The sequence below is a fragment of the Pimephales promelas genome, chromosome 11 (genome assembly GCF_988280905.1).
Source record: "Pimephales promelas chromosome 11, fPimPro1.hap1.1, whole genome shotgun sequence".
In the NCBI taxonomy this organism is placed as follows: Eukaryota; Metazoa; Chordata; class Actinopteri; order Cypriniformes; family Leuciscidae; genus Pimephales; species Pimephales promelas.
The window spans coordinates 9,437,420-9,450,328 of NC_142779.1; the positions used below are offsets into that span (position 1 = coordinate 9,437,420).

Sequence of the window (12,909 nt, forward strand, 5' to 3'; positions counted from 1 at the left end):
TCCGCCCCCTGAATCTTGTGTACTGCAATAAGGTGCTACTGGAGAAATAAGAAAATATAAAATTACAATTTTATTCAAAATATTAATAAAAGGACCTCAGTGACACTGATGTTTTTCTTCAGAAAAAGAGGACATTTTTGAGTGGCACAGTGCAAAAGACCACCCACACAAAAGGAGAGTAACTGAGCCATGTTACCTATGACAATGACAACACTTTATTTCAGTCAACAGGAGAGCTGTCTTTGGCCAGGCAGAAAACTGAGAACAGTATGGGAAATTAAGAAAACTGTTAAAAGTAAACCCACAGTACTTAGTTCAAGCATTTATACTTGTCAGGATTGTTGATGTTGGTAATGAAAACTCTAAACTGTTTGACACATGATATATTGAGTGAACAGTACATTTTGATTGCTATTTTCACAGCATCATTAGGTGTATATCATACCAAGAAGCCCATTACAACCTTTATCTGTGGTAATCCAGAAGCAACAATCAACGTGTACTGGCAATACCATATTAACAACATCATGTCATCACTGCTGCAACATTAGACTAATGTGAGTATCAGAGAGTGGCCATAATTTGAGTTACGTATACAGTGAGAACAACATATTGCTCTCATTATAACCTAACAAGCAAATTAGCCCAAACTATTTGGACCAATTCCCACAGCATTTTCCACAAAAATGTGTACAAAAGAAACAGAAATGACTGAAAAGCTGTGCTAGTTCCACTTAAGACTGAGCTCACGAATCGAAATGTCCACAAGTGCGTTAAGGTGCTTCAGACAAAATCATTGAATAATTTAGCTTTAAACCCATGTGTGGGTGTGTGCTTTCACTGATGATAAATTGCACATGGCTGAGAACTAGATGCACAGGTGTGTTGTGTGGAAAAAGACAATATGCGATCTACATTGATGCAAACAAAAGTGCCATATCTAATTGACTTGAAATGCTACATCAGTCAATATAAAAGTGCAGTGATCTGTTTCACAGATACTGTAGTGCAGCTCTAACAAAACAACACAGCAATCATATTTTGTACAGGCTTTCATTTTAAACACCATGTTTTTGATGCACGATACCTGTGAGCTTAATTCACAATTTAGCCAAAATACTGACAGACAAATATTGACATATTATAAATATATAATACACAAATACAGTTAATTTTTTTTTAGAAAACATATATGAGGTCTGTATGAAAATGCCTGTAAACACTGCATAAAATGGCAAGGAAAAACAATCAGTTAAATTCTCAGAAAATCACACAACAACATATAAAAATAAAGCTGTGAATCGGTCCCATGCTAAGATGCTCTCTTAAAATTGTCCTGGCAGTAGGTAGGTACAGTAGATAGATCGATAGATCGATAGATCGATAGATCCGATAGATAGATAGATAGATAGATAGATAGATAGATAGATAGATAGATAGATAGATAGATAGATAGATAGATAGATAGATAGATAGATAGATAGATAGATAGATAGATAGATAGATAGATAGATAGAATATGGTTAATTTAGGATAATTTGTATGTATGTAGCATATTGTGAAGGATAGCTAATGGATCACAGGGAGGGCACCATGTTCTTAATAACAGGTTCTCTGTTGAGGTATGTGGCCCAGTAAACCAAGTTAAAGCTGCCAAAAAGCACCGGAAAGATGATGCGGGACATACGGTCAATCTTGCTGACACTGTTGAAGGTCTTCTTTGCTTCTTTAGCCACCGGTTGAGCTTTACTGGGCTCCGCTGTGGCGCTCTTAGAGACGGTGGGCAGAGCCGAGTCCTTCGTAATATGGGGCGCGTAGTTTGCCACAGCGACTGCATATGCGTTATTCTTTTTCATAACAGACACCTCCTTTTTCTGAAGTCAGAAGAAATTAGTTAACACATTGTTATACATATATTCAATCAATGATATCAAACTAAATGTTATATTAACTCTTTCCCTGCCATTGACAGATTTTAGAGGGCTACTACACATCTTCTGAAAGAGTACTGAATGTCCTGATCAAAACAAATCCAAAGAAGACGCAGAAACAAGTGATATCATATGTAATCATCCATCCATCAATCCATCTTCTTCCGCTATCCGGGCCGGGTAGCGGGGGCAGCAGTCTAAGCAGAGATGCCCAGACTTCCTCTCCCTAGACACTTTCTCTAGCTCTTCTGGGGGGGACACTGAGTTGTTCCCAGGCCAGCCGAGAGACAAATTCCCTTCAGCATGTTCTGGGTCTTCCCCAGGGTCTCCTCCCAGTGGGACGTGCCTGGAAGGCATCCAGGAGCCATCTGGAACAGCTGACCCCTCTCGATATGGAGGAGCAGCGGCTCTACCCTGAGCTGTGTGCCCGAGCTTCCCACCCTATCTCTAAGGGATCGCCCTGCAACCCTGCGGAGAAAGCTCATTTCGGCCGCCTGTATGCGGGATCTTGTCCTTTTGGTCATGACCCAAAGCTCATGACCATAGGTGACCATAGTAGGAACGTAGATTGACAGGTAAATCGAGAGCTTCGCCTTGCGTCTCGGCTCCATCTTCACCACAACAGACCGGTACATCGACCGCATTACTGCTGAAGCTGCACCGATCCGTCTGTCAATCTCCCGTTCCATCCTTCCCTAACTCGTGAACAAAACCCCAAGATACTTAATCTCTCCATGTTATGTAATCATATGCATGGGTAAACTAGCTAAATAAACTATAACTATAAACTATATTGCTTTTTAAATGAAACTTACCCACATTCAAGTGTTGCTAAAAACAAAACAAAATTATTTTTATGTTGTAAATTAAAAGTAGAGGTTTGATTCTTTCTTTTGATAAATTTCATGTTCTGAGGGCCATACAATTTTTGTGAAAATTATTAAAAATGCTTGTGGTGGCTGGCAACATTTTTTTTAAAAGAAAACGCAGGCGGGGAAAGAGTCGGAGTCGTTAATATATAAAAAAAGAGACGTAATTTCAGACAATGTTCAATTAGGAAAAAATGATGATATTAACGGTACTGAATTAACAGTATTGATTTCCCTCATCTGTATAACCCTCCCCAATGACAATAATCAAAGCCACCAGATACGCTCCACTCCAAAATCAAAGCAAGGTCTGTGTTGTCATAGTTACCTTATCACTGACAATGCTCTTTCCATCCCAGGCCCAGCCGCGCTTGGTGAAGTAGTTTACAGTGGCGAACTCGATGAGAGCTGAGAAAACAAACGCGTAGCACACAGCAATAAACCAGTCCATGGCTGTGGCGTAGGCCACCTTTGGTAAAGAGTTTCGAGCGCTGATGCTCAGAGTGGTCATCGTTAGCACTGTAGTCACACCTGGAACAGAAGAACAACAGGGCTCAGGGATTGCTGTTTATTAAGATACCGCATTAGCACGGCATGCCTCTCTGCAGATAATTGCCAGCCTTTATGCCGTTCGCTCATTAGTGGAAGAGACCGCACAGATGTACACATGTAATCACAAATGCCCTGGGCTAATGAAATTTTGTTCATTTCAGCAGTCAGTTATTTGCCCCGAGTGGACCTCCTGTCCTCATTTTATATAGATGGTCTTCTGTTTTTTTTTTTTTGTGAGCAATCGTAATTATTTTTTGCAGCCTCTGGGTATGAAATACTTTTTACTCTGAAGAGTGCGAATCATCCTGTTATGGCAGAAGGATTTGGGGAAAAACAATTGTGTACTCTCTCTATCCACATTCCTACTCTTTTTGACCCATTCAATATGAATATACATTTTTTTTAATATATTTATATATCTATATTTTATATGTAAAACAATTTCTCCATTTTCAAGCGTTAAACCGTCATGCTTTTATTTTGCCATGCTTTCAAATAACTAAATCCAGTTGAACTGTGTGCTGTCTGCACTGGCATCGCGCTGCATAATTAAATTTTCAGCATAGCTTTATCAATTTATCATTTTTTGGCTTTCTTAAAAAAATCAATTGCACCTTATTCACAATTTAATGCAACAAACTCAAGAGGGATGGCTTTTTTTAATGATCATAGCAGCGTTGATTAATGAAATGATGATGAAATGATGGAAAAGATAATATAACCAGCATTTCAAAAAAGCCACTTTAGGTGCCTGTCTGGATCCCATTAGTTGAGTGATGCTGAACAGTCCCAGTAAATTGTATCATATTGCAGTAATTTGCTACATCCCCTCACAACCGAGCAAATCCAAGATATAGAATTGTGGTGTTAAAATTGTGAATTCAGCAATTCATGAGTGTTTACCTAATTTCGATAATTCCTTTAGTGAATTGAGCACGAAAAAAACCAAGCATATGTAGAAAGCGTCTATTCCAGCATCTATTCACCCCTGTGTGTTTAATTTAAATGTGTATTTCGCATGCTATGGCTTCCTCCCACTGAATACATTCAAAAACACAATTTTATTCCTATCTCCATCTGCTTCATCCCTAGAGTTCAGATTATGTTCAGAAACTGCAAGAGAGCAAATAAAAAGAATTACACGCACAACACCTTCTCTACCCATGACTGCATCAATAATTTAATTGGAAAAACAAAATCAGCTTGCTAAATTCAACATTATGTTCTCATTACAATTTAATGCACACAACAACTGCTCACCCACCAAAAACTGTGCGTGCAGGGACGGACTCTCGGTTGAGCCAAAAAGAGACTTGGGATAGGATGACGGTCATTATGCAAGGCAGATATGTCTGGATCACAAAGTATCCAATCTTCCTCTTTAGATGGAAATGTGCAGTCATCACTGTATATTCACCTATATACGGTAGAAGAGAAACATATTGTAAGAGATGGGAAGTGACTAGATGAATCCAGATGTTTTTGTGTCTGCTTGTGAACATCTTACCAGTACTGGACTTGATGGTTTCCTTTGCAACAGTCTGTCCCATTAGGTCATACTGGTTAAGTCTAGATCCATCCGGAGCTACTTCCACCGATAAGGTGGCATTGCGTGTCCAAACATACGTCACCTCTGTCAAAGTGTAAGCATCTAAGCACAGGAGAAATATATGTATATATATATATATATATATATATTAAACTAAAACCCAAAGCACAGAGACATATATTAAGCACCACTGGGAATGAAATGAAGGTTTAACAATGTCACTCACAGCTGCCAAATTTCAGGGGACAGGAATGGAAATCCATTGGAAAGTCCTCAAGATGCATTGGGCATTCGGCTTGCACTGTCAACCTGCACACACATTATACAACAGTCACCCCTCAAAGTCATGTGGTGTTAATAGGGTTGTCAATTAAATACATTAAATTAGTATATCAAAATCGTAAATTGTATAAAAATGAATTTTCCCAGCATTAGAGCAATTCAAGCTTGAAATACTGTAAAATGAACACTACCATTCAAAAGTTTGAAGTCAGTAAGTAAGATTTTTCTTATTGTTTTATTATTTGCAAGAAATGAACACTTACAGTACATTCAGCAAGGACACATCAAAGCCAAGGTGTCAGTAATGACAAAAATATTTCTATTTCAAACAAATGTTGTTCTTTTGAACTTTCTATTCATATAAGAATCCTCAAAAAAATGTCCTCCAAAATATTAAGCAGATACTGATTGGATCGTGTGACAACTGTTGCAAATTCAGCTTTGCATCACAGCGATGAATTACATTTTAAATTATATTACAAAAGAAAACATTTTAAATTATAATAATATTTCACAATATTACTGATTTGTTGTATTTCTGATCAAAAAAATTCACGGCAAGCATAAGAGGCTACTTTCAAAAACATTAAAAAAAAACAAAAAAACTTATTGACCCCAAACAAAAGCTGATTTTTGGTCTTGAGATGTGTTTTAATGATATGCATTTTAATGGCATGCATTTAATGTAATGTCTATTCAATTACTTATTTATATACCAAAATAATCTATTTCAGTTATCTTGATTTGGCGGTTTTCTTTAGCGAATATACATAAATGCAATTAATTGTAAATGACTTGATGAATTAAACAGCATATCAAGTAATTATTATTGATTGATAACTAAATTACAAGTAGTAATCTATGGGCACCTCATGGTGTACAGTAGAGTGCCGTTCTCCATGATGCGCAGCAGTTTATTAGGCATGGTCATGTTGTGAGCCACAGATTTCTTGCCGTTGTGAAAGAAAGTGTCTGGGGTCCAGATTTTACTGGCCATCAGGTTGTTGAGACGCAGGATGTTCATCGGCCCGTGAAACTTTAGCCGCTCGTCTGTCCAGCGCTGACGGAAAAACACATCCACTGTGTATTCCTGAGAACAGAGAGCGACTTTTGAGAGAGAGGCTTTTGCAGATCAGACATTCGTCAATGCTGATATGCATCAGGTAATACCTGACACAGAAAATGTGTTTTGATTCAAAGTCTAAATCCACTTGTCAAATGCTTGTTTTAGTTTTTAGTTTTTTCTCAGTTCAATAATATGTTTTATTATAAAATATGCTATAAGCTGAATAGATTTTTTAAATAGTTTTATGCATCAAGGACGCATGTAATTAATCCAAATTTACAGTAAAGACATTAATAATCTTACAAAATTATTTCAATTTCAAAATAACTGCTGTTGAACTTTCCATTTATCAAATAATTCAGAAAAGTCAGAAATATTAAGTAAACTGTTATAAACATTGATAATAATAAGAAATGTTTTAATGAGCACATATTAAAAATATTTCAGAAGGATCATGTGACACTGAAGATGCTGGAATTCAGTTCAATTACAGTTCGAAACATGATTAAACAGAAAGCTGTTTTATAATTAAAAAGGGCCCTCGCACCATAACAGAGCACGGTGAGCAGTACTTTAAGGAGGATTATTTTAAATTGTAATAATTTTGTACAGTATTTTGACCAATGCAGTAAATGCAGCCATGCAGAACTATTTCAAAATGTAGTCTCAGTCTTTTGATGTCACTGTAAATCTTTTAAATACATCTAAAAAAGTATAAAGTTAAGACTGATATGGACTTCCTCAGCAAGGGCCAGTGACTTTTCAGTTCTCTCAATGTGATCATTGTCTGTGTAATGTGTGTGTTTTATCTTCCTCTCCATAGTACTACTAAGTGGCAAAGTGTCAGAAGAGCTTCACATCACTGCATTATATCCTAATCTCTCAGGCACAATGCTGCCATGCATCGACCCCCAGGGTGAAGGCGGGCATCCAGTTTCCATGGCAGCACAGAGACAGAAAAACACAATGTTATGTACGTAAAAGAAAATACTTATGCACTCCCACACTCATACAGGAGAGATAACATTATATGACAGTACATGCTGTCACTGGAGCGCTGGAGCTCTGCAACACACACAGAACCCATCTGTGATGCTTCGTTTCCTTTCGCTCTTCCATCAGATTTCAGTAGGAACAAACCTTTTATGGTTAGTTAAACCATACTAAGTTAATTCCAGTACTGTTATAAAATCTAAAACCTTTATCTCAGGCAAAGTTTGAGGTAAGCTTGCCTGAAATTCTTGCTAACGTCTTGCAACATTACCCACCATTATGCAGGAGTCCCACAGAACTCCTCAAGCAAACAGACAAGTCTTGTCACTTTCCATTCTGTCATATCATACCCACATGGCCTGAAGGGAGTGGCACAGTATAAGACTAATAAAAAATAACCTGCTTTTATGTTCCTCTATAGTATATGTTTATTTTAAGGCATTATAATGTATGGAATTGTGGAACTCTAAAACTAAGGTCTGATAATTTGTTAAGATATTCAGAAAGTTTTCTGTCTGTGTGTCTAATGTCAGTCTGTCTATTAATCGCATATCTGTCGAAACATTAGTCCGTCGGATTTCAAACTTGACAGGTGTCTTGCTACGGGCACGAGTAAGTAAAAGGAAAAAAATTGGTAAAATTTTAAGATTTCTTTCAAAAACTTTTTTTTTTCAAATCATATACCGATCACAAACTTTTGAATGGTAGCATTAGGCCATTACATAGAAAAATTACATAGTGCAGTGTTGTTTCATATTATTTACTTAATTATGCAAATCTCTCTAGAATCTGACATTACTCAATAAGATATTAAATAGCTGTACTACAGTGATGACTGGAGAATCGGGGAGACATGCGATTCAAGCAATGTACTCTGGTAAATCATGATTTCCCAAGAGCACCCAAAAAAACATGACAGAAATACCTAGTGTGATCGCCCTGACATAATATGGTCTCTACGAACAGAGATTTCCCTACAAAAGGATAGTGAGAGCATTCAATGGGGTTTAGAAAACATTCAGCTGGACAGTAAAAGACACTAAATAAATAATGAATGAATGAAAACCCTTTTTCTTCCATCTGACCTTTTTTTCTCTATTCTAAATATTTGAGAGCAGATAGTGTGAAGTGGTGAAAAAGAGGAGTACTGAGAAAAGCTTTTAGCCAGCAGCAGGCACCAAATGCTATGAATAGACAACAGATAGAAAACAAAGTGTGGGGTAAGAACAGATAAACAATTATAACCAACAGGACAATAACAAAAAAATTTTTTTTCAAATATTTGATTCACACTATACAAAAGGGAAAAAAAATCATCTTTTGTGTGAAGAGGAATGTCTTACCATGTCTGTATCTGACACTGGCCCAAAACTGGTCACATAGATATCAGTCTTCACCTCTGTCACTCGATCTACATCACACAGCAAAAAGAAAGTTCAAATTATATTATCAACCAGGAACTCAATTTACCAACATTTTTTATGGTCTTCTATAGGCTTGTCTTATGTGTTATATTCAAAGTTCACTAAAACCATAATAGTTTTGTATGAAGATTATCAGTGAACATGCAACAACTTAAATTTCAGCCTGCTCTTCATATAGATATGTTGTTTGGCTTTAGCCGATGAGTCATGTGGAATACTTTCATGAGGGTGTTTTTTTTTTTAAGCTTGATAAATCGGCATTCACTTTAATGGTTGAAAAACAGAAAATCAGATATTCTGCCTAAGATCTCATTTGAGTTCAACAGATGAAGGAAATTAATTCAGTGCTCAAATGATATGGAGGTGAAAAAGATGTACAACGTTTCATTTCAGCTAACTACTACTTTGACGTATCATTAGAGGAACCGCAACACTTCATCCTGGCTCTTAGCTCGACTGCATGTCCACTGACTCCAGTGTATGTGTATGTGTGTGCTAGTCTCTGTGAATCTAAAAAGAAAACACTCACAAGAAATCTATTTGCCTCATGGTGGGTATTGCTTGATCCAAGGTGTCTTTCATGTTGCCAAGCTCAGAGTGTACAAACAATGGTAAGGGTCACATAAATATTAAAACTGACAGAATACACAAACAGGGTTTGTTGAGTGGAGCTGAGATTGATGGGTTTGTTTTCCCAACACTATCTCACGACCAATTCGTACGAATTCGACGCATGATTAAAAAGTGTCTAATTCGTACTAATTCATACGACCTCACTCGTACTAATTCGTACGATTTGTCTAAACCCACGTGATGGTTAAGTTTAGGGGCGGGGTAAGGGGTAGGTCATTCGTACGAATTCATACGAATTGGCCAATTCGTAAAATATGTACGATTTAGCAAAATCGTATTAATTCGTACGAGTGAGGTCGTATGAATTGTTACGAATTAGCCACTTTTTAATCATTCGTCGAATTCGTACGACTTGGTCATGAGATCGGGTTGGTTTTCCTCTCCTTCAGTGAGTATTCTCAGGTCATCAACACCTCGTTAAACAAAGGATTATTAGGAACACCTGTTCAATTTCTCATTAATGCAATTATCTAATCAACCAATCACATGGCAGTTGCTTCAATGCATTTAGGGGTGTGGTCCTGGTCAAGACTATCTCCTGAACTCCAAACTAAATGTCAGAATGGGAAAGAAAATTGATTTAAGCAATTTTGAGCGTGGCATGGTTGTTGGTGCCAGACAAGCCGATCTGCTCAGTTACTGGGATTTTCACACACAACCATTTCTAGGGTTTACAAAGAATGGTGTGAAAAGAGAAAAACATCCAGTATGCGGCAGTCCTGTGGGCGAAAATGCCTTGTTGATGCTAGAGGTCAGAGGTGAATGTGCCGACTGATTCAAGCTAATAGAAGAGAAACAACCACTCGTTACAACCGAAGTATGGAGCAAAGCATTTGTGAAGCCACAACACGCACAGTTCCTGAGCATTTTTTCTGACCATGTCCATTCCTTTATGGCCACCATGTACCCATCCTCTGATGGCTACTTCCAGCAGGATAATGCACCATGTCACAAAGCTTGAATCATTTCAAATTGGTTTCTTGAACATGACAATGAGCTCACTGTACTAAAATGGCCCCCACCGTCACAAGATCTCAACCCAACAGAGCATCTTCGGGATAAGGAGGAACGAGAGCTTCGTGCCCTGGCTGTGCATCCTACAAATCTCCATCAACTTCAAGATGCAATCCAATCAATATGGGCCAACATTTCTAAAGAATGCTTCCAGCACCTTGTTGAATCAATTCCACGTAGAATTAAGGCAGTTCTGAAGGCGAAAGGGGGTCAAACACAGTATTAGTATGGTGTTCCTAATAATCTTTTAGGTGAGTGTAATTAGTTTAACAGTGGTAAAATCAGGTCATAAACATTGAATCACTGAATCATGTTTCTTAACACATTATTTTACATTTTACTGAACCAACTTAATTTTTCCCACTGTTGTGCTAAATCCATTGGACTGTTATAAGTAAAACAAGAGTTTTTATAAAATTCCTAAATAGAAAAAACAATCACTGTCATTTGCTTATTAGTACATCAAGTACATGTAATTGTAAAAACAACAACTTTGCACAGGCTTATTGAAAAACCTCATTTGAGACAGCTCTAATTCCATTCATCTAATTCTCTAATCAATCATCACACACTTTCTCACCTCCCAGACCAGGTCTCAGTCTGTTGTCGTAGCCATCGAGTAACCGGTCCAATATCCGCGTGAAGAGGGTTATGTTGTTTTTAAAGGCATCTGAGCCAGATACTTCTGCCTCAGAACTACACAAGAAACATTTGACATCACAAAAGTCTGTTACATAAACATACTTGCACAGAGTTGCACACAGAGAAAGCTTTGCTCTTTTCCAATGAAGTTATGAGATGATGATCACCATATGGCAAAAACACAAACATGGCAGCTGTACCAAAACACATGAGACTTTTAGGAAACGTGTCTCTTGTCTCTGAATGGCCAGTTTACATATCCCCATTCCCTGTAGGTTTGTGCATATTTACATACAAATGAATATAAGTAGCTAATTGCTAATAACAAGTTAGTGAGTGATTGTGTCACACTAGTATTACAGTATGTTATGTATAATAAATTATGTGTATTTTAATGTAGCCTATATTACTAACAGTCTTGATTACTCAAATGGTTCGAAAATTTAATAAATAGATGGATTTACTTTTATTCCAAGTTGCCTTGATGATTATAGCTTAAACATTTTATCGAAATTACTATCTGTGGTAATCACCATGTTGTCCACTGAAATTAACTTAAATTTAATCAGGAACATTCCTTTCAATTATAATTAAATTGTGTATGTTACTTTCACCCAATAATTATGTGTGTGACTCTTTGGGTGAAACTTGGTGTGCGGCTTTCTTTCTTCTGTGGAACATAAAATATATTTTGTGAAATGTCACGAGAAAGAAGTGTTTTATTTTTTATCCATACAATGGAAGTCAATGGTCTCCAAAGTTATTTGGTTACTAACATTTCTCAAAAATGTCTTCCTTTATGTTCAACAGAAGAAATACATTTTGGTAACCAAACAGTTTTGCGTTTTGGTGACACTTGACCATTGCATGGACGAAAAACAACGGGACGTTTCTCAAAATACATTATTTTATGTTCCACAGAGAAAGAAAAACTTACAGGGTTGGAATAACAAAAGGGCGAGTAAATAATGGCCGAAAATGTTATCCATTTCAAAACTTTAATTATAGGCTACATTTGTTATATTTTAAACGGTGGCAATCATACTAGTTAAGTTTTTTTTATCGACTTCTCTGAGATACACCTTTGAAGTCTATTTTGCTTACCATGAACGCCATAAAACCAGCAGAAACAGGTTGGTTAGAAATCCATTCGAATGACCCCAACGCTGATTCATTGTTGAGTATTTCCTGCCAAAGAAGTTATTTCAGTCTAAAACATCAGTTAAAAAGATTTATATAACAAAGAATCAACACAAAACTTCCAGTGACGTTTTATTTCCGCGAGTAACGTTAAGCTTTTTGCGTTTTAAAGTAGGCTAGGCAACGTACACGCGCGTCCCCAGAGCGCGCACTAATGTCAATGAGCTGGAGACAGACACCAAGGCAAGGAGCAATCGTCTTGACTTCAAAAGTTTTACATCCTGAAACTATTGCTAAAATAACAGCCAGAATTACAGTGCTTCTACAATGAAACATAGATAAATTATAACGATCATAAGGACTGACACGCTCTCTTTGGCTAAGTTTGGATGGTCACAGCTTTAGAAAACGAATCGATCTTTTACAAAACCAAACAAAATTTTTTAAAAAAAATCTGACAAATTACCTTCGTTTGACCAGTGCAGCTCCTTTTAGACAAAGAAATATGAAAAGTGAGAATCTCGTGCTCCTTCTGCCTCTTCCGTATTCACGGAAACTCCCAAGGCGCGCGCAAATGCATGTAGGCTAGACTGGCACTGTGAGAGTGCAGATACGTGCAATATGCCTTGTTCTGTGAATCCTTACAGAAACATGATCAAGAGGCATCCCCTGGTCGCAAAGACACACAATCCCTCTGTATATCCAAGGTTGTTCTTCTGAGTGCTACATCTGCTTGAATGAGTCCATATAGGCGTAAGCCCGGAGAGCATCAAGTGGCCAAAATACGCAAGAAGGGACACCGGGTCCTAGAGCG

The 12,909-nt window shown here is 37.4% G+C and overlaps 1 protein-coding gene across 1 annotated transcript; it reads right to left on the reverse strand.

Annotated features, from left to right (window-relative positions):
- Positions 1-51: 51 nt before the first annotated feature.
- gabra2a (gamma-aminobutyric acid type A receptor subunit alpha2a) lies at positions 52-12,666 on the reverse strand. Its single transcript, XM_039672694.2, has 10 exons — positions 12,562-12,666; positions 12,060-12,143; positions 10,894-11,009; positions 8,586-8,653; positions 6,053-6,273; positions 5,128-5,210; positions 4,860-5,003; positions 4,617-4,769; positions 3,129-3,331; positions 52-1,874 (listed from the first exon to the last, which is right to left on the reverse strand). Exons 2-10 carry the CDS (start codon positions 12,128-12,130, stop codon positions 1,578-1,580), a joined length of 1,356 nt encoding a protein of 451 aa, XP_039528628.1. The 5' UTR covers positions 12,131-12,143; positions 12,562-12,666; the 3' UTR covers positions 52-1,577.
- Between the last annotated feature and the right edge of the window lie 243 nt (positions 12,667-12,909).

What these genes read in the sequence shown, in the direction of transcription:
- gabra2a (XM_039672694.2), bottom strand. Translation starts at nt 12,130, where the DNA reads ATGAATCAGCGTTGGGGTCATTCGAATGGATTTCTAACCAACCTGTTT. An exon ending in ACTGAGACCTGGTCTGGGAG is followed by an intron (nt 8,654 to 10,893) that starts GTGAGAAAGTGT and finishes TGTGTGATGTAG; the next exon opens with ATCGAGTGACAGAGGTGAAG. An exon ending in CAGTGTCAGATACAGACATG is followed by an intron (nt 6,274 to 8,585) that starts GTAAGACATTCC and finishes CTCTGTTCTCAG; the next exon opens with GAATACACAGTGGATGTGTT.